The sequence below is a fragment of the Crocodylus siamensis genome, chromosome 3 (genome assembly GCF_052110815.1).
Source record: "Crocodylus siamensis isolate JL-2025a chromosome 3, ASM5211081v1, whole genome shotgun sequence".
NCBI classification, from domain to species: Eukaryota; Metazoa; Chordata; order Crocodylia; family Crocodylidae; genus Crocodylus; species Crocodylus siamensis.
In genome coordinates this window covers 39635119-39655009 of record NC_143397.1, presented here as the reverse complement: position 1 = coordinate 39655009, position 19891 = coordinate 39635119, and the positions used below count along the sequence as shown (strand labels likewise).

Genomic DNA, 19891 nt, shown 5'->3' with positions numbered 1-19891 from the left:
AAGTGAAACTGGAAGTGCCCGCCTTGGCACTTCCGGTTTCTCTGAGCCCCCATGGCCCAAGACAAAGCAGCCTGCACTGCCAAGCCCCCACAGCCTGGGGGCATAACAGGCTGTGCAGGGCATGCTGGGCCTGTGGGAGGGACAGCAGTGCGGTGGGAGGGGCAGCGGGATGCCCCAGATGCAGCGGGAGAAGCGGCAGTCAAAGCCGCTCAATTAACTGGCATATTTTATTGTCCGGCATCCCCCATTCCTGGGGGATGCCAGATAACAGAGCTTTTACTGTAGTAGGGTTAGTGTGCTGCTGTAGCTGTAATGGTCCAGGATATGTGTGAAAAGCAAGCGTTGGGATTTTTTGACATTATCTTTTATGGAACCAACTGGGAGAAATAGAAAACAAGCTTTCAGGCATGAAGTATATTTATTTAATATATTGCTTATATTTTTCCATCCATTAGAGTCATCTAAAATCTCCCATATCCAAATAACAGAGAAAGGTACCAGACATCTAGACAAAAAGATGATTGATCTAATGAGGGTCACTTCATGTTTACATAGATGTAGCACAGTAATGGCTACACACATGCACATATACGTCCACATAACCTTACCAGCACTAACACAAAACAATATAAGTCGGAGGGCAAGGCTGTTCATTTAAGAAACAAAATTGTCAGTGAAGGACTACCCTCGTACAGTCTTCTTTTAAAAGATGTGTAACATCCCTGGCCTTGTCCTTCAAGTCAAGATTTCAAATAATGTAAGACTTGCAGGTCCAATATCTTAAAGGTATTAAGATATTTAAAGATGCAGATGGGTGTACAGGGGTGTCCCAGGAGTCAAAATAACGAGTGGCAGCTCGGGACGGGATGCACACGGGGCAGAAGAAAGAGCCTGCGTGGCTCGTTAGCCGCCTTTTTGTTCAATTACAGCAGGCCAATGATGTCAGCGTCAGACGCCGGCTGGCAGAAATAAAAACGGCGGCCACTGCTGCGAAGGGGACGGATAGCCTGGGAAGGAAGCTGCGCCTGACGCTAGCAGCGGAGAATACCCTGCTCACTGGACCCGGGGAGCCTGGCAAGCAGGAGCAGACACAGGTGGTGGAGGGTGGAGCACCCTGATGGGAGCCTGCACAGGACAGAGGCAAAGCTGAGGCGGCACCTGGAAGCAGAGCGGAACACAGGTGGGAGTGATGGGATGACAAGGCGTGGAGGAAAGCACAATGGGGAGAGAAGACTCCGGGAGAGTCTTAAAGGGGTTGGCAGTCGGAGTGGGTATCGCCACCAAGTTCCACTGGATTGAGGAACGGATGGGAGCAGTTCTTGGAGGCGACGGGTCAAGAAGAAAAGCATCCTCTCCCTGTTAGGCTCCGGGGAAAAGGAGAAAGGGGCAGGGAATGGCTTAGTAGTTGATGGTGGCTGGCACATTTGTTACCCCGGATGAAGGGGCATAGGGGATAGGAACGAGAGCCCGAGAAGCGGGGCTGTAGAGAAGCTTCAGTAGGGTTTCCCCTTTTTGGTTGTATGTACCCTTGAAGGAAGGGACGGAGGTGTGAAGGGCTCTGGGGTAGGCCCTCACAGGCAAGCAGGGCCTTAAGCCACTGGCATCTAAATGTAAAGGCAGAAAGGGTTATCCCCGCACAAAGAGGCCGAGGCCAACAGCTGAGCAGCACACTGAAGGAGGCATGAGGCCAGGGTGTAGGAGTGGTGGAGTCCTGAGAGTGACCACCGGGTGAACCCCGGGCCACCGAGCAGCCCATTAGCCGACCCCTCCTACCAAGGAACAGCAAGGTGTGGCAGGTGAAAATGGGGTTGGCAACACAGGAAGAAGAGAGCTACTCTGGCAATGACACGAACCCAGGAGATGCTTCACATCCACCAGTAGAGCAAAGGCCACTCGAGTTCAAAGCCCGACGGTTACAAGGGGGATTTTCAGAAGTGCCTAACTCTGCTAGAATCAACACAAATTAGATATCGAGACACTTTTAAAAATCCTACTGAGCAATTAATAAATATCTTTAGTTTAATTTGGCATTCAGATACTTTAAAAATACATTTAAAAATTTGATCCCTTTTGATCTGGCATCCAATACCAAATATTTCAGTGATGGTTGTTCTAGAAATGTCCTTTCTTTTGGATAATTCAGACCAATGCACAGCATCCTACCTGAGTCAGCAAGCCTGACTGACATAAGCAGCAACTATAACTGCTGACATAAGCAGGATTTTCTTTAGAGACATATATTAATGTTTTAAGGAATGACACTTGCTGTTCTACACAGTGTCACTCATAGCCATTAACCATGTCACTGACCTATAGTTCTGTATCCAGGTACACACTGTAATAATGAGGCTGAGAGGCACCATACAATGCTGCAATGATGATGTGCTGCCATCATTTGCATCGGTCTCATGCGATATATCAACTTGCACCTTGCTTACTGTATGTCTGAGGCATCCCAAGTTCAATACCATGTAGACCAAGGTAGATGAGAGACACAAATGACAACTTCTGTGTTTTTATAATGAATGACAGGCAACAACCCAGCTGCCTTCTCCAAACATATTGTAACCCCAGCATAAACATGTCAGGATGGAATGGTACCACATGTGCACACCTGTCTGGCCCACCATATTTATCTTTCACAATTTCTCTTTGTCCCGGCGAGCAGCCAAGGGGAAAATCCCAGGGAGCCTGGGAGGAACCCAGGGAACAGGAACAGGGAAGAAAGGAAAGAAAAACAAATAGAAAAGTTCTTACCTTCAGGGAGCAGCACAGTGAAACTGGAAGTGGCAGCGGGACCCGAGCGGCTCGTTAGCCGCGTTTTTATAAAATTACGGCCAGCTGATGGCCACGGCGGCAGGAGCCAGTCGGAGGCTTTAAAAGCAGCTGAACGCAGCCCCAGGGGAGACAGAGGTGGAGGAACGCCGGAGAAGGAAGTACTCCTCTCCAAGTCCCCTCAGAGCAAGGGAGCATGGGGGCTTGCAGCCGGCAGCCCCGGTGGAGGGAGCCGGATCCCTCAGGAGAAGATTGCCGCCAGCAGCAAGGCAGGAGACGAGGAAGCAAGGTCAAGGTGTGGAGGCCGAGAAGAGTGGAGGAACACTGAGACCTGGAGGAGCCCTCAGAAGATATGAAGAGGCGGCAGGCTCCAGATCATGCAACCAGGTGGGATCATAGAGGGTGCGGACGGTCCCGAAGGAGAGCTGTGGGGGAGACGCACCGAGGGGACCCACCAAGAGCATAGTAGGCTGACCCCAGGCCAAGGTTAGGCTAGCTGAGGCTTAAGAGCTGGCAACTGGGGCCTATAGAATGGGAGATAGGAATAGTCATAGAAGGAGCAATGGGCAGCCCTTAGGATCTGGTGTTACTGCCAGTGATTTAATTTGTGTTTTGTTCTGTTTCCCACTGTTGGAGGGGAGGTGAGGTGTATGGCACTGACGGGGTGTAGTTAACAGATGGACCAGGGCGTATCTATCTCAGGGCCAAAGACCCCCTCTTCATTTGCTGCTGGACTGTAGAGGGAAGCCGCCCATTGAGTGACCCTAATTAATTAGATGCTTATTAAGTCCACGTGCAACACTTACTTCTTCAACCGTGTCACTATCATGCTACTATCAGTGTCACACTACTAAATTTATAAAGCACCACCCCATGTACTCTTGTAGCTGGTAAGTGGCAGGAAGATGCAGGAATTTTTTTTTTTTTTTTCGAATTCACTATTCCATGTGCTATTCGTACATTTATAATTATGGTGGCTCACCAGAACACAGTAGTTACCCACATTCAATCCATGGTACCCTATTGCAGGTTTCTGGCATCATCGTAGGTTCACTGCTTGCATCTAGGGTTGATGACAGGGGATGGGATTTCAAAGCAAATGAGTTTCTTTGAAATGTCATATCATCTACTGTTGCAAACTGTCAGACCTTGCTTCTATATAGGTTATGTCCCAATGTGCCACACGTTATTGATACTCCTGTCATCCTTCTTAGGAGGTTAGATGAATATGTAGGCGTAGCAAACTACATGAACATAAAATTTCATACATTTCACACCTGTATTTTAGGGCATGCTACCATGTCAGGGATGGTATAAAAGAAAACTAAGAAACTGGTATGTGGTATATCCTTATTTCCAGCTTTACAGATGTACTTGTGCAAATTTATACAAACGAGATTTGTAGCAAACCTCTTTAGGCCTTTAAATGTTCTCTTGTCTATTCAAGTATATCAAACCCAAAGATAGTAAAACTATGAGTCAGAACACAAACAAAAGGAGGACCAAATGCTTCTTTTAATCTTATCCTATTATAAATTGGAATGTTCAGTAAAACAACAAATTTATCCCCACTTTCCAGAGAGATGGGCAAGTTTTAACTCCACAGTATGGCACTCTCTTATGTGCATACTGAATTTGTGAATAAATCTGTCCAGCTGCAGAATACAATACCAGTCCCAATTTGTTGGCTATTGCTTATATGTAGCAAACAACAGCTGAGTGCTTAAATAACTTAAGCACATATCACAAATGGGCCCCACTGTCTATAACTTTACCTGCACCAGAATCAGTAAAAGGGAAGCAGTTGTTGAGGGATGTTGTTACAAGCTTGGAAAATGACAGGAGCTAGGTAGATTCACGGTGACACTCCCCCCTCATTTTCAAGACTTCTAAGAGCAGCCCTGGTAATTACACAAACCAAGGTTCACAGCACATCTTAGAATATAGGGATACTGCTTTTCTTATTGTACACTGATTATTTTATCCTGGTGAACACACTTTTGTTTTCTAATCATATGTGTAAGGACTAGTCATGCCAAGAGCCCAGGTATTTTTAACTTCAGTCTAGTTTTAGTTGTTAAAACAGCTCTTCTCGCTGTCACGATAATTTTTCACTTTATAAAAATATAGAAGGAATGTCGAAGGAGATTTTGAAAAGTAACAGTATCACGCACACAATATTTGTACATATTCTTTATAGACACTGTGCAACAAAATTTCACTATGGTCTATGCCTTAAGTTATGTAAACACTGAACAATCCCTTCAGTAGTAATTGTATTCAACACTACAGCAAGCAGAAAGGCATATATTGCTTGTTTATTTAAGAAATGACCCAAATACCGCTTACCTCTTTAAAAAAAACAATTGCTATCTAATGTGTGGGCATTTGATTCACATAAGACTGCAGTATGCCTAGGTGCCTCAACTTAAGCTAAACCCAGTCAACAGCTGGGTAGAGGAACTTGTGAGGAAAAAGCTGTACACTTTTATGTTAAAAGCTCAGAAGGAGGCAATCTTTAAATCAGTATGTCACAGAATCATCCTAGGAAATACTGTGCTGCTAGACATGCCAACTTTCAAAAGGCATTTGGATCATTAATGCTTAACTGGCACGTACTACATACCTACGTCCTTATATGTCCTCTGTAATTTCAAATGATCACCAAATACAACACTCTAATTCTCCTACTAGTCCAAATTGTTAGACACTTAAACAGTACAGTGGAGATCACTTAGAGACAATTATTTCAGAGACAAATACATGTTTTAATACAGAAATTAAATACTTTTTAAGTTTAAAATATGATCATTATCTTAAATGTATTTTAAACAAATCTATTTGAAATTATGACAATACTATTAGGCCTAAATTTATTAGAATCTATCAAAATAATTAAAATTGAATTATATTACTGCTAAAGTTTTAAGAAAGGCAAAAGACTGAACTGCAGAAACTCACTGAGCATCTGGAACCAGGCTTTTCTGAAATGATAAACCAAATTTTGACAGTTGTAGCCCCTTCTGCAGGTGCAGAATGTTTTCTTCCTTTCAGTTTATTCAGTTTAATCTGGTCGAATGACGTTCATTCAAAGTGAAGGAACTGATTTGGAGATAAAAAGCTAGAAATCCTTCTTTTTTGCTTCTCTCAATATCTAAATAAAACTAGGAGTGAGATGCAGAAGATTATGAATTTTAAAAGCCAAGGCATGACAACAAGAAAAAAAAATCAGCTTAACTCATCAGCTACAATTATTGTTTTATTTCAGAAGTAGTTTATCCTGAAGTGTAAAAAAGTTTTGATAGTCTTTTTCTCATGTATCAACATGCTCAACATAATTTCATTATGCAAATATAAGAATGAAAAAGTGATTTTTTTGCATATTTAACTAAATTCCAATTAGTATCCAAACTTCACCTGACAAAAGTATGAGTAAAAAAAATCTATTTAAATCTATAAAAAGCATGCCATTCATCATTTCCTAATATAATGAAGACACAAAGCAGCTGAATGAATGAATAAACTGTATAATTTGTTAACTAATTTGTTAAATACATATATAAAGTATGTTCATGACTAGCAAAAGGTGCAGAACTAGCATCAAAATGGATTTAGTTGCAAATCCATTGAAAAATAACCAAAAAGTGCCAATGCAAACAAGATTTAAAATTGATTATTTAAATTAAGGTTTGCTTGCTGCTTAACACCGTGACAAAAACCAGTAATTTAAATAAAAACTAATATAAAATCAACCTAGCCTGAATTCTGTTTACCAATATTTTAGTAAAAAGTTCCAGATATCAATATCTAATATCAATACACTGCAAATTAGAAACTGAAATTTGGGTCCTCTTCTGGAAAACTGAAATCACGTGAACTATTATTCTGGGTTCTTTGTAAAAAACAAAGCCAGAACATATAGATAGGCACATTAAGTGCTTTATATATTTATTTTAAGGGATACAGTGGCAGACCGATGCACCTTGGTCCTGCTCCAGCAACACAAGTTCAAGCCTTGCTCTAGATTTGTCCTAAAAAGGTCTTCGGCCAGACAACCGCAACCTGGTCGTTTGGGCTAGGGAGCAAAACAATTGGATGCCACCTTAACTACTTTGCTCCCTTGTATCCTGTTAGTTACAAAAAAAATCTTAGGTTCAAAAGAACCTCTGACCTTTTGATACGTGTATGTCAGTTATGTTTAAATGGTTGTTTAAACAGAAGCTTGCCTACATTCAGTATAACTGTGTTTGTATTTCCATTCTTGACCATTGTGTAACTTCCTAAGGCAGTATTTGCTCATATCAACTGTTAACCTTCTATCTCCTATAGGAGGAGTGTAATTCTTCTTCCCCATTGCCCAGTGAAGAAAAGAAACTAATGTTTGCATTGTATAACAACTTAGGCTGAAAACAATGCACTGCAGTTAAAAAGTAAACCTTAATAAAGAGAACCCAAAATAAAACTATCATTTTGAAGCATGGATATAGCCTTTCCCATTCTTTAAGAATCACTAGTCTTGGAAAGGGCAAAATTGGGTTATTGGTGTAATAAACTTTCAGAAGACATGACATCAAATGTAGGCACCTTGCTGCAAATATATAATAATCATGAAGAAACTCTTCGACTCCAAATTGGCCTTCACATATGTAGTCCTGTTTTCCTGAAATTCCTTAGAGGATCAAAGCTCACTGCTTAAAAAAATACTCTGTTTAAAAAACAAACACCACATCTGTTTCATGGTGAGCCAACAAATTAAATACCTGGATGGTAGAGGTAGACCTTCTTTAAAACCAGCTGCCAGATGCAAGTCTCTCTATAGAATGTATAATCTAAAATGCGTCTTAAAAATGTAGTGTTTTAATTAACCCAACAACCTATATAGCACACAGACTACTTTAAACATCTACAGGATTTAAATTCACGACTTTTAATAGATATAGATAAAAGAGGTAAAAATGTAACCCTTAGATATGTGTGCAGTTATTATATATCTTAAGTTATATAATACAATGAGTTCATCCTATAATGTAAGATCAACCATATAAATATCTGGTCACTAGTCTACGATTGTAGGTATAACGTAAAGAAGATCCATTATATATTTAAGTTTTCATAGACCAATAGACTCCAGTGGGTATCAACTTCCCCCCCTCCCCCCCCACAGGCATGCCCAAAATTAGCCCCACTTTCTCCATTCCAATTGCCTTCCCCTGCCCAATCTGCTCCGAGCCCTGTGCCCTGGTCTAATCTGCTGCTCTGATTTCTGCTTTCTTACTTGCAATCCCAGCCCAATCTGCTCCTTACACTACCTGCCACAATGCTGCCTGTCCCCTCCCCAATCTGTAACATACCACACACAGTGTCTGCCCATGCCACCATGTCTAGATTGTCACAGAACATCAAGCACCAAGATGTTACTAGTATGAGTTAGTGAACACATCAAGGGAAGATCAAATGCTTGATTCCCCTTTCAAAGAGATGGACAAGTTTCTAATTGCAGGATTCCAACCACAAAGCATTCCCCTTAGACCCATACTGCCAGTCCCAATTTGTTGCTTTTTTCTAACGCATAATAAATATTGGTTATCTGTGTAACGTGCATAATCTAACAATTTATCTTTAACTATACTCGGGTAAACTACATACTAGTTCTATCTGTCAGCATTGTAATTGTACTCCCTTTAAGTAAGCCAGAAACAGGGATTGGGAAAGCTGTTGTGAGTCTCAAAAACAAAGGAAGCCAAACCCAAGGCTTTTAATAACAGCCCCTGGCTCCTAAGATCTTGAAAATAAATGCAGGTAGTCAGCTTCAGGGCTGCTAGACAGCACTGCATACCTGTGGGACGTGCTGGGGTGGCGGGGGGGGAGGGGTCAAGAAGAGCAGCTCGAGACCCACTCTAATTACAGCACCCACAGTGTCTCCTGGATCCAGCACCTCCATGATTTAAAATGCCAGCAGAGGTGCTCTTTTACTAGAGCTCATGTGATGAGCTTTAGTTAAAAAGCTCCTGCCATCATTTTGAAGCATGGGGATGCTTAATACACAAGCTCCCAAGGCTGCTAGTGTGCTAATTAGCATGCTCCAGAAGACTCAGTTCATCGAGACTCAAATACATCATAATTACAGTACAGCGTGTCGGAAACAGTGCTCTGCATGTCTACACGCACCACTAAATCCCACTAAGTGCAAAGGTGAAGGGCCCTGCTACATGTTAGCATTGCCAACCCTCCAGAAATCTCCAGGAATTAGACATAAATCTCTAGGAGCTTACTGAGAGTGACCTGGGAGATAAATGATAAGGCATTCGTTAAAATAAATATTAAACGTTGAATCCAATTTATACAGTAGTCCAGGATTTTTTTAAATGCAATAATCAGGTGCATCTGCCTTCCTGACGTAAAGTCTATGCACCATAATCCATCACTAATATACTCAAGCACATGGGCACGTTCACATTGTGTTTGGCAGTCTGGACACCGACCAGGACAGATTCAAACAGAGTTGGCAACCCTACTACATGGTCAAATGACAGCTGGATATAAACTAGCTCTGGAGCTGTTCCCCAAACAGCCAAGTGGCTCTTTTCTAGGGAGGCTCACTTTCCATGCGTGACTACGACTCTGAAAATAGGGCCGCTCTCAACTTCTTGCACGACTCACTACTGAACTGCATGACAACGACTTGGCATTCGGGGCCACCCGCATGTACTGCGCAAGTCGCCACGAGCCTGGTGCAGGCAACGCGTGGCAGGGCCCCAGGACGGCACAGCCTTGCTGCAGGCCCGGGGCCGCCTTCTTCAGCTGCGGTGTCCCCTGGGGCTGGGACAGAGGCAGGGCCAAGGCCAGGAGAAGGACGGGCGACGCGTGGAGGTCCCGTCCCGCTCCTTCAGCCACACAGAGCAAACCAGGGGCGGCCTCGGCCCACGCCGGGTGCAGGGCGGAACCACTGCGGGGCTCCGGGCCGCTATGGCCCGTCACCACCAGACCTGGAGCCGTGATCCTGCTCCCCCACCCCGGGGCGCACGCGCACTGCTGCCTCACTCGGGGGCGGGGCAAGGGCTCCCCCGCCTCAACGCTCCCCCAAGCTCCGGCGAGGGAGGGGCGCGCCGCTCGCTGCCTACCTCGCTCAGGCGCCGCCGCTTCCGGTGTCCTGGAAAGGCCGCTTTCGCCGCGGGCCTCAGCACAGCCAATCGCAAGCCGCGACGGCCTCGCCGCATTCCCACCCCTCGTTGCTCCCCCGCGCCAATCAGAATGCTCAGCGGCATCTATCCGGCCAATCAGAAGGATGTTTGGCTCACATGCCTTCCGGTCCCGCCCCTTTGCTGCCGGAAGTGTGATGTGGCTGGCAGCGGGGCGCTATGGTGAGTGCGGAGGTGGTGTGGGAGGCGGCGGGCGGCGCTCGCGGACCCTGGTCCGGGATCCCCTCCCCCCCACTTCAGGTGCCGGACCTGAGCATCCGGGTGCCCCTCGCCGCGTCAGGCGAGGGGGGGGGACCGGGAGCGAGGCCGCCTCGCGCAGCGCCCTGTGTCTGATAGGGTTTTCCCACAGGTTCCTCGTCACTGCCTGCGAGAGCCGGGGAACTTGTCGGTCGTGTTACAGTCCCAACTCGGGGGTGCTCAGGGCGCTGTTGCAGCAGCACCCTTGGGTGCCTTGACGTCCTGGCAGGGCCGCTGCATGGCAGGCGTGCTGCTGGGTGGGCAGAGGAGATCTAGCAAATAAACCAAAATCCTTTGAACAGGAATCTGTCGGGTGAGCCCCAACTATTTGAGTCCGTGTAATAAAAGCTATCGGATTTACCCAAAGATCCTTGTCTGTCCATGTCCTTAGACCAACACAGCTCTAACCTATGCCCCTGCTAGGGCAGTCAGACACACAGCAAAAGCTTTCTGGGGGTGTCTCGAGTCTAAAAAGGTTGAGAACTACTGGTTTAACTTGACTTGCTGTTCATCTTCATAGGGATGCTCAGTATGCTTGTAATTGAGATGTCACATGCATGAGTAGAGGATTTAATTGTTTTGACAGCTCTCTGTGGTAGATGCTTTTGAGAATGATTTGGTATAAATGAAGGCATAGCTCAACATGAGATCCCTGTACCTAGCCTATGTGGACTGACTCTGAAGATGACTCAGCTGGGTTCTTCCAAGGAGTTCTCCAAAGTTCAGAAATCTGGTGGAAGAATAGCCATTTGGGATCGGAGTTGAAATTGCTTCAACCTGGGGAAAATACATTTTTCTACAGTGGATGACAAGAACACATTTGTGCAACCAGTTTAAGCTTTCAGAAGCCATTTAGTTTCTTCTCTTTTGTTTAAATGTTTGGGTTTAATAGGATTCCTTATCAGAATAAAGCTTCACATTTATGGTACCTGAAAATAAAACTTTTTTGGAAATTTTTTGTGTGGCCATTCCCAGCGGTGGTATCATTTCTGTGAATCTTTCTTTACTATCCAGTAATTCGGAAGAACAACTGTTCTTTTTCATGATTGAAGAAAACCAGTACATCAGTATGAAAAAGGTTATGTAAACTCTAAAGAGATTCCCAAGGTCTGGCTTTTCCTCCCCGATGCTTGTAGGACCATTTCTTAATAAACCTTTTTTTTGGTAAGGTCCAGGGTGGACAAATGAAGTGCCAAAATATAAGCACTTTCTGTCCTTTCTGTAAAGTAGATGGCCATAATATTAAGAGGTTCTGAAACCTGCATGTATGGAACCTGTTGCAAATGGATTCACCAGCAGCCTAGAAGACTACTTGGATATAATAAAGTAGCCTCTAACAGAGAGAGGAAAGTAGTTTAAAACTCCACCTTAGAATATAAATTAGAATAATCACACTCATCAGTGGAGCATTTATTTTTCTGATTTTAACCTTTGGATTTTTCTCCAAATATTGTACGTAAAGGATTGGTGTCCCCACAAGAGGGATTATTTAACTGGAGCTTCTATAATAGTAGAGAACGTCCAAGCCAGAGCGTATTCTGTATAGAAACATCTTGTTTTGATAAGTAAATATTCTGTCAAGTAGACTACTTGGAAGAAGGTTGAGCTGAATTTTCCAGTGAACTTAACGTAGGATATCATCATGCTTCAAAACAAAGGAGTGTGTTGGGGCTGGGGGCTGAGATCTGGCAATTATATGGAGCTCTAGGACGTGTACAGGGAAATGAGGCTGAATCATGATAGATCTGGGAGCTACCAGAAAACATGGTGTTGGGTCTGATAGCGTAGCTCTAAAATATTTTGTTTTGCTTTTATATGCTTTGGAGGCTAGAAGGTTTGGACTATGCTTAACACAAATAAAAGAAGCATTAACACCTGTGTAAAACAGAAATAAGAATATGGTCTTGTAAAACCAAATTTCTACCCTGTTTTCCAGTTAATAGAGCATATTTACAATATGTCACTTTTTGAAATAACAAAACTTCTTGTTGAACTGCTGACTTAAAACAAATTGGATAGAAACTGAGGGAAATTGTGGGAGATTTTTTACACACACACACACACACATACTCACTCACTCTGTCAAGAATGATGGGAAGGAGGCAGGCACAGACAGAGGCCGGCCCCCCTCCCCCCCTGCCATGGGACAGGGCTCGGGCCAGGGCCATGGCCGCTCGCTACCTCTCCCTTGAGGCTTTGGGCTAGGGCCAGGGCCAGGGCCAGGGCTGTATCCTGTCCTCCACCCCGCTCCATGCTGCTTCAGGCTGAGGCTGCTCCCCTGCTCTGCTTTGGCCTGAGGCCCATGACCATGGCAGTTGTGGCAGCAGTCACAGCCACTGTGGCGGTCATGGTGGGGCACAGCCACCAGTCACCCCCCTTGCCTTCCCACTTCCCTCTTCCCCGCTGTCTCCCCCTCCCCACCGGCTGTTGTTGTACTTTTTTTAAAACAACCAATATTCCCATCCTCCTTATTGTAAAATGGAGAGAATTTGTATAGATTATTGTTTCTGTAATGTAGAGGTTTCCTCATTAGAATACACAAGTAAGCCTGAAAAGTTTATAGTATCCTGTAAATTGATATGAGTTTATAATGAAAGTTCACCTGTGACGGTCATTGAATTAAGGCATTTCTTCTTGTTAGTTTGTTTGGACTGATGGAGGAAGAAATAATTTTACACTGTTTAAAAAGACTGGTATTTTTTATAGATTTATATGGTAAAATAGTAAACTGGTTGCCTTAGCCTAAATACAATACATGCTTCAAAACAAAGCAATATCCTTTCCCATGAGTTAAGCTGGTAACTGTGTCTAGCACGCTGTATCTATTTCCCAAAGCTTTTTCATGACCTGTTAATTGGTGGGAATTAATTAATATATGCAATAAAGAAGCAAAGGCTTTTGCATCACAGATTTTTTGTCGGACCAATATGCTGCTTTGGATGTGTTGGTGTAGTACAGACAGAATTTATATAGGTGAAGATGTAAACCTGTGATTCTCAGACAGGTACCTTCATATCCTTTCAAGGATGTTATGGGTGCTCTGTTAGGTATGTGAACACAATATACAAGCTTAACCCAGAGATTTTAAATACAAATCCAGTGTCAAGAACTTTCTGCCCTGTTGTGGTCTGAGTTTTCTGTTAGTTAATTGCTGTTAGTTTTCTGTAGTCAAAGAAGGAATGAAAACTAAGAATTAAAATTGCCTAAAGGTTCTCTGAGTTTAACAAGGGATGATGAGTCTAGAAAGGTTGAGAACCACTGATGTAGATATATGATACTATCACTTTTGCTTGTAGATCAGTTGGAGTAGTTAGCTATGAAGCTATATCAAGAGTGTTGTGGTCAGTGTCTTGTCATAGACTTTATCACAAATCAGAACAGTTTTTCAGTTTCAGAAGAAAGTTGGAATCTAGCTTTTATTGTTGTGAACTAATTTAATGTTGTCTTCCTGAATCTGTAAGTGGCCTAAAACAATAGTTCTCAGAAGTGCAGACTCTCCCCACCCATATTAGTTTGAAAGGTTATGTTGAGGTCTTACTGTTGCCATTTTAATTGCCAATATTAATAGTTTCACTGTTGTTTAACTGCTATTGCATTTTAGCTGCAGTGAGCAATGTGCTTGACTTGTGAGCTATAATGATGGATGTCGGTGTGGAGAAATGAGATAAGCTTCTTACTGTAATGTATTTGATAGTTTGTGGTTTCAAGTTATCTCAGAATTTCACGTCAGCCCTCTTTGCAGCCAAGGGGAGAGAAAAATGATGCACCTTTTCCATGTCACTAATTTTTTTGCCAGTCTCAGACAGTCAAAAACCTAAGCCACTTCGGTCTTTCTTGAACCACACACCTGCAGTGGTCCCACAGGGCTGGTATAGTGCCAATTGTTAGTGCACAGCACTTTGTGCAACCTAACAGATTTAGCTATGTGCAGCAGGTGTTGAATCTGCTGGTTCTGTTCAAGCTGATTAGGGTGGAAACTGTTGACCCCCAAAATTCTTTATTCAGTGTTTTCATGGACCTGCATTTCACATTGCAGGAATACTTGTGTCATTAGTCCTGTTATGTTCATAGGATGTCATGCATGTTTCCTTGAGTTTGTTTACTGATATGGCATGTATAGTCTGTGGGTATAAGTAGCATCGAGTTGAGTTCAGCCTTAACATCCTTAGGTTTCTATGAATTGTGGTATTTGACATAAATCTATTTCTTAAATTGCAATAGGGCCAGGATTGGGTAATGAGTCCCTTGGGACAAGCTCAAAGCCTAAAGAAAGGTAATCACTCAAAATTAGCATTTGACAGGGATGTTAAATATCTAGGCCCTCCAAACAATGACAAATTTACATTTTAAAAATAGGGACCCATAAAAATATCACATTCCTATGTGGGCTGTTTGGGGAAGAACATTTATCACAGTGGGAAAACTGAGTGAGAGATGGTATCTTTAGGATACTGGATTAGTAATCTTCATGTCTGAAAAGATGCAACTATTCTCCTAGTCTTAATTAGATCAGGGAAGACTTTTAGACTGGTAAACGTGCAATTTCGTTATGGGGAGGAAGACAGAAAGTTATATGGATATGTGGGATCCCCAAGAATCCAATGGGCAATGTATATAAATAACCAGATAAGAAACTATACTTAAGCTTTGCCTTAAGAACAAGTCAGTCAGCAGGCTGAGTGAAATGGACTGACATGATAACTTGAGTGAAGCCCTGGCAGGAAGGTCAGAGTCACAAGCACATGAAGAATCATACCCTTGTATGCCATGAACAGGTGACAGAAACAGACAGATTAAAGGCACTGCTGTACCTTCCTCTGCAGTTTAGGTAGGTCGCTATTCATTACTGAGGGGTATAATCAAAGTATGAAATTTTTCACTTATGCCATTTTTTTTAAAGGCATGTTTCTCAGTTTTCAGTTTAATTCTGTGATGAATTCAAAAGTAAGAGTAGTTCTGGGAAAGATTGACAACTCTTTGGTGCTTTGTATCATACAAACTAACTAATAGTTTAGCAGTTCCCTCATAAATTTTTGGGCTAATAGTCTGCTTCCTCAAGGGAGTATTTTATTACGTTCATATTTTATCTATTAAAGAAGATGGCTTCAATATTAGGAAGAAGTAGATGCAATGAGCCAAATTAAAGTTTAATAAAATTAAAATACAAAGCTAATTAATATGAGGTATAAAGATCATGCCCTTTGTTCCTTCTAAAAATGTAAAGCAGACCAAAAATTCTTTATGGCTGGAGAGTTAGGCTACCCTTTGGTACAACTGGAATCATTTGAGCTTATTCCCTTTGTAGTTCTGGCATCTAGAAGAGGTTAGCATCATATTCAGAAAAAAATGTGTATTCCATTGCAAAATGATTGATTACTTGCCAGATATACTTATGATGCTTATGCATACATTCTGCATCCATGCAGAAGCCAACCTTCAAAGGGAGATGGAGCATTTAGATAGCTAGAAGACATGTGTCCTTTGCTACTGAGTCAATCTTTGATCAACTATTGCATCTTACCCGTGAATTACGCAGGAAACTAAACCTCCATTTGGGCTCTGCCCTGGACCCAGGTTGCCACTGCCCCAAGATCCTGGGCACAGCTCTTCAGAGCTCCGTGGGCAGGGTATGTGGGCAAGCTGGGAGCTGCATCCGGGGCCAGGGCTGGGATCATGTGGTAGTGACAGCGCAGGACCAGGGTGGGGCAGAGCTGCGATCCACTCCCTGCATGCCTCTGTCTGTGGAACCCACACCCATCGCAGGAGTGTGCAGGCATGGATTGTGGCTTCTCCCCTGGCCATTAGGGGTTTTCGAAGTGGGCCATATTCGATTCTGATTCTGATTTGGCCTGATTCCAGGGACAGTGATTCAATTAGCTGATTCAAATCACTGTCCCGATTCGATTTGACCAAATCTGAAGATTCGATTCTGACTCAGAGAATCAGTGATTCGGCCATAGACACAGCTTTATATGGATTTTTTCTACGTACCTCAAGGTACCAGGTGTTACTTGTGAGCTGAGATGGTGGAGCGGATGGAGCAGCCCAGTGGAGTGAGGGGGGGAGGGGAGTTGCATGCTTGGCACCAGATCTGCCACATCCAGGTCCACGGCCAGGTCTGCGGGGGGACCTCCCCTCCCCTCCCAGCTCAGTGATCAGCTGCAGGGGGACCCCAGGTGCCTCTCCAGACCCAGGAGGCACCAGTCGCTGGGGTGGGGCTGGGGGGTCTCCAGCATGCTTTGCCAATGAGTGGGCAGGGGACCCCCCTCCCCTCCCTGCAGTCCATGGGATGCTCCATCCACCCTGCCATCTCGGTGTTCACGATTCACCTGGTACCTTGAGGTATGTAGAAAAAAACATATAAAGCTATATTTATGTCCAAATCGTTGAATCTCTCCAAATTGAATTGGATTTGATTCAGAGAGATTAATGGGTCTCCTGATTTGATTCAGATTTGGATATTTGGCTGCCGAATCGGGCCAAATCCCCTCTGAATTGAATTGGCAACCAAAGCTTCTCACAGCCTTACTGCCCATCTCATTCCTGAACACCACTGCCTGAGGGTCCCATTTCATATAGGGAATTTTGGTGAGTTGGGGGGTGGTGTGCTGACCTGGCCCACAACAGCTCACCAAAACAGCCCTCGGGCCCAAATAATCGCCCACCATTGGGCTGGTGGGGGGCAAAATATGGCCTGGGGGCTGGATGCAGCCCGCCAGGCCATTCTGTCCAGCCCATGGGGCCCCTAAAAATCTAAAAAATTAACATTTATCTGCCCTGGGCTGCCTGTCATGCAGCCCCTGTTGGCTTGCCAAAACTCAGTAAGTGGCCCTCTGCCCAAAATACGTGCCTGCCCCTCGGCTAGAGTAATAATGCCATAAATTTATTTCTGGATCACTTGCACCTGAGGACAACTCAGCCTTGCATCCAAACCAAAATCTGACAGAGATAGTAGACCCCAGACCATTCCTATTCTGTGGTTTGTGGCCTGCTTGGTTCACGGTGGGTTGCTGAATTAAGAATGAGTGATTCAGCTGTTTGCTGCCATTTTTTACTTCAAAGGACATTGCTTCTCCACTCAGCTGGAACTTGTCAGCTAGCCTGTGTATCTAATCAGATGAACAGGTCTCTTTGAAATAAAAGCCACAGCGAACAGCTGGAGCACCATAGTCGTCCTGCACAGCTGTATGCTACAACTCCATACACCCTCCCCCGTCCACCGCTCAGACCTGACAAATCCTCATCTTTACAGGAGAGTTATAAATCTAAGCCTGCAATATATCCATGTTCCACTGTACCCACTAACTAGATTTGTGGCAAAGAGAAGACACTTGAGGCAGAGTACCTGCAGTATCAGTAAGAATTATTTAAGCATTCAAGAACTATTAACTCGGAGTACAAAGAGTGCACCAGCTTCTGGTGCTCAGGAGACTTGATCCAGGAACCTACCTCTTTATATAATCCAGTAGTGCCCAACCTTTTTGTCCTGCAGGGTAGATGGTCAGTGCCTGGTCTGACCACAGGCCAGGTGTGAGGGGGAGAGGGAGTGGTGTGGGAACCCTAACCCAGTCCAGCTGTAAGAGTCCAGCTGTTGAACACCCCGATGTAATCTGTCTTTGGGAAGACAGAATTGGTTGTCAGGGAGCAACTTTTCTTTTAAAAGGACAATGCCTTTCTGCTGCTCTTCTGACACAACACAGTTATTAGTATGTGCTTATGACACTTCTAAGACAGAAGCAGCAGAGGAGCTAATTCAGGTACCACTTCCCTTCCTGCACACCATCACTACTTGTACCTACCACCCAGCTGTCATATGAGCGAATCTTTGCTTTGGAAATGCTGCAGAAGTCCCTGGCTCCATGGGCTGTAGGTTGCCAATTTCTGCTCTGTGACATCTGAACAGCACCTGCTCTAATCATGACTGATCCTAACTAGTGCTGTTAGCCCTTTAGTGCTGTGAACAGCATTTTAAGTTACAGTCTGTTCCTTTTTATCTTTTAAAATATAACCCACAATCAAGTTTGATGAGCCATTTTCCTATTTTAAACAAAAAAAGGGCTCAAAAAGACTTTTAAAAAGGAGTTATTTGACTGAAAAACATTCATTATTTCCCACGTGTGGAGCGAGGTAGGTAGCTGAAATCAGACAGGCAGGGCAGGGTGGCATACTATATCATCAAATCCATCTGAGGAAGTAGGCTGTTGCCTGTGAAAGCTGATGCTTCTCTGAACCATCTAGTCTCCAAGGTGCAACCCTAACTGGCCTCCTGCCACGGTATGCATGTGTTCTGTTTCGGAATTTCTTTCTCAAATCTTTACAGGAAAGACTTCTGCCTTGCAATATTCTATGTAGGTTTCTTGAAAATTAAGTGCTTAACACATTTCTCTATCTATATCTCTTTCCATGAATGGTACTATATCAGTTTAGTGCCCTTATAAGATACTGTTACAAGCTATGGTTGAGGGTAAATACATAGTACGCTTTAAAAAATCCTTATCCACACTGGAGCAGCAAAGTGCTAAATGGAACAGCATTCCAAAGCTTTTTCAAGCTCGAGCTCTTATCACAGGAACTGGCATGGCTTAGAACTGCAGTATGGAGTTACTATCTAAGTGTGGTTTAAATATATGTATACAGAATAAAGAATATGAAGCTTCTTTTTTAGTTAAATGGAGCTAACTCTCTTATGTGGCCCATTTAGCTGAAAAGTATGTTATATACGAGGTTTGATCAAAAAGTTCTAAGACTTGATGCTCAGAGTTCAGGAATGTATACCAAGTGGTCAAACAATCAATCAGGCCTTTTATAAAGAGATTTTGATTCGACTGAGGGATAAAGTTAGAAGAAACTGCTGTGAGCTGTGTGAAAATAGTCGATGGTTTCTGTACCATGACAATGCTCCTTCACACACTCCTGTATCCATTCAAAAACTTTTGGCTGAAAAAAACATTCCTGTGTTTACCACACCCTCTGCATTCACCTGACCTTGCCCCATGTGATTTTTTTTCTGTTCCCAAAAATCAAAATGAAGCTGAAAGGAAGGAGATTTGATGACATTCCAACCATCCATAAGTATGTGAAAGCAGAACTCAAAAAAACTCACAGTTGACGACTTCCAGCATTGCTTCCGAAAGTGGCAGGAACGTTGGGACAAGTGCATATCATCTGGGGGAGATTACTTTGAAGGGGGCAGCTCATAAAAATGTTGTTTGTACACTATTCTTTAAAATAAAGGCTAAGTCTTAGAACTTTTTGATCACCCCTCGTATTTGCTATTCATCTTTATGTGAAAACTTGGAGGGAAAAAAAAAATTTGCCCAGCAGGTATTTCAGAGTAGATTAGAAAAACATAGATTTCTATACATATCTGTTATTTCTAGCAGTGTTTTTGGACTCGGTCGGGGGGTTGACTTGGCATGGCGATAGTTACTATGCTTTCCTTTCCTATTAGAAATATAGGAATAAAAGATTGGAAGTTGACTGTAGCTTTTAAAAAAAATTACTTTTATTTTTTCCTTTTAAACAGTCACTCTCTTCAATGGAGAACACTAAATAATGTGGGTCTCTTTTAGCACTTTAACAAAGGGTTCTCTTCATTAACATTTTTATGTGGGTTGATTTCACTTTTTTATGTGATTGGAACTGTGTTTCTGAGTCAGTTACATTTTTAATGTGGATTT

The 19891-nt window shown here is 43.4% G+C and overlaps 2 protein-coding genes across 8 annotated transcripts in view; one reads left to right on the top strand and one right to left on the bottom strand.

Annotated features, from left to right (window-relative positions):
• Positions 1-19891, bottom strand: part of XRCC4 (X-ray repair cross complementing 4) — a 400573-nt gene that overhangs the window by 315955 nt on the left and 64727 nt on the right. The window contains exon 1 of one of the 7 annotated variants that reach the window (XM_090038204.1): positions 9897-10019. The exons of 4 other annotated variants lie outside the window; for them this stretch is intronic. Coding sequence is in view for 1 of the 3 variants with exons in the window: in XM_090038203.1 (XP_089894329.1) it covers positions 5737-5743 (7 nt within the window). In the remaining 2 variants the exon portion in view is untranslated. Of the gene's footprint in view, positions 1-5736; positions 5902-9896; positions 10020-19891 lie in introns of those variants that run through there. 2 more of the 7 variants (XM_090038205.1, XM_090038203.1) reach the window with 2 other exon arrangements.
• The window catches only part of TMEM167A (transmembrane protein 167A), a 38342-nt gene continuing 28457 nt past the window's right edge, over positions 10007-19891 (top strand). The window contains exon 1 of the mRNA XM_090038209.1: positions 10007-10136. Within this exon, the coding sequence (XP_089894335.1) occupies positions 10134-10136 (3 nt within the window). The 5' untranslated portion in view covers positions 10007-10133. The remainder of the gene's footprint in view (positions 10137-19891) is intronic.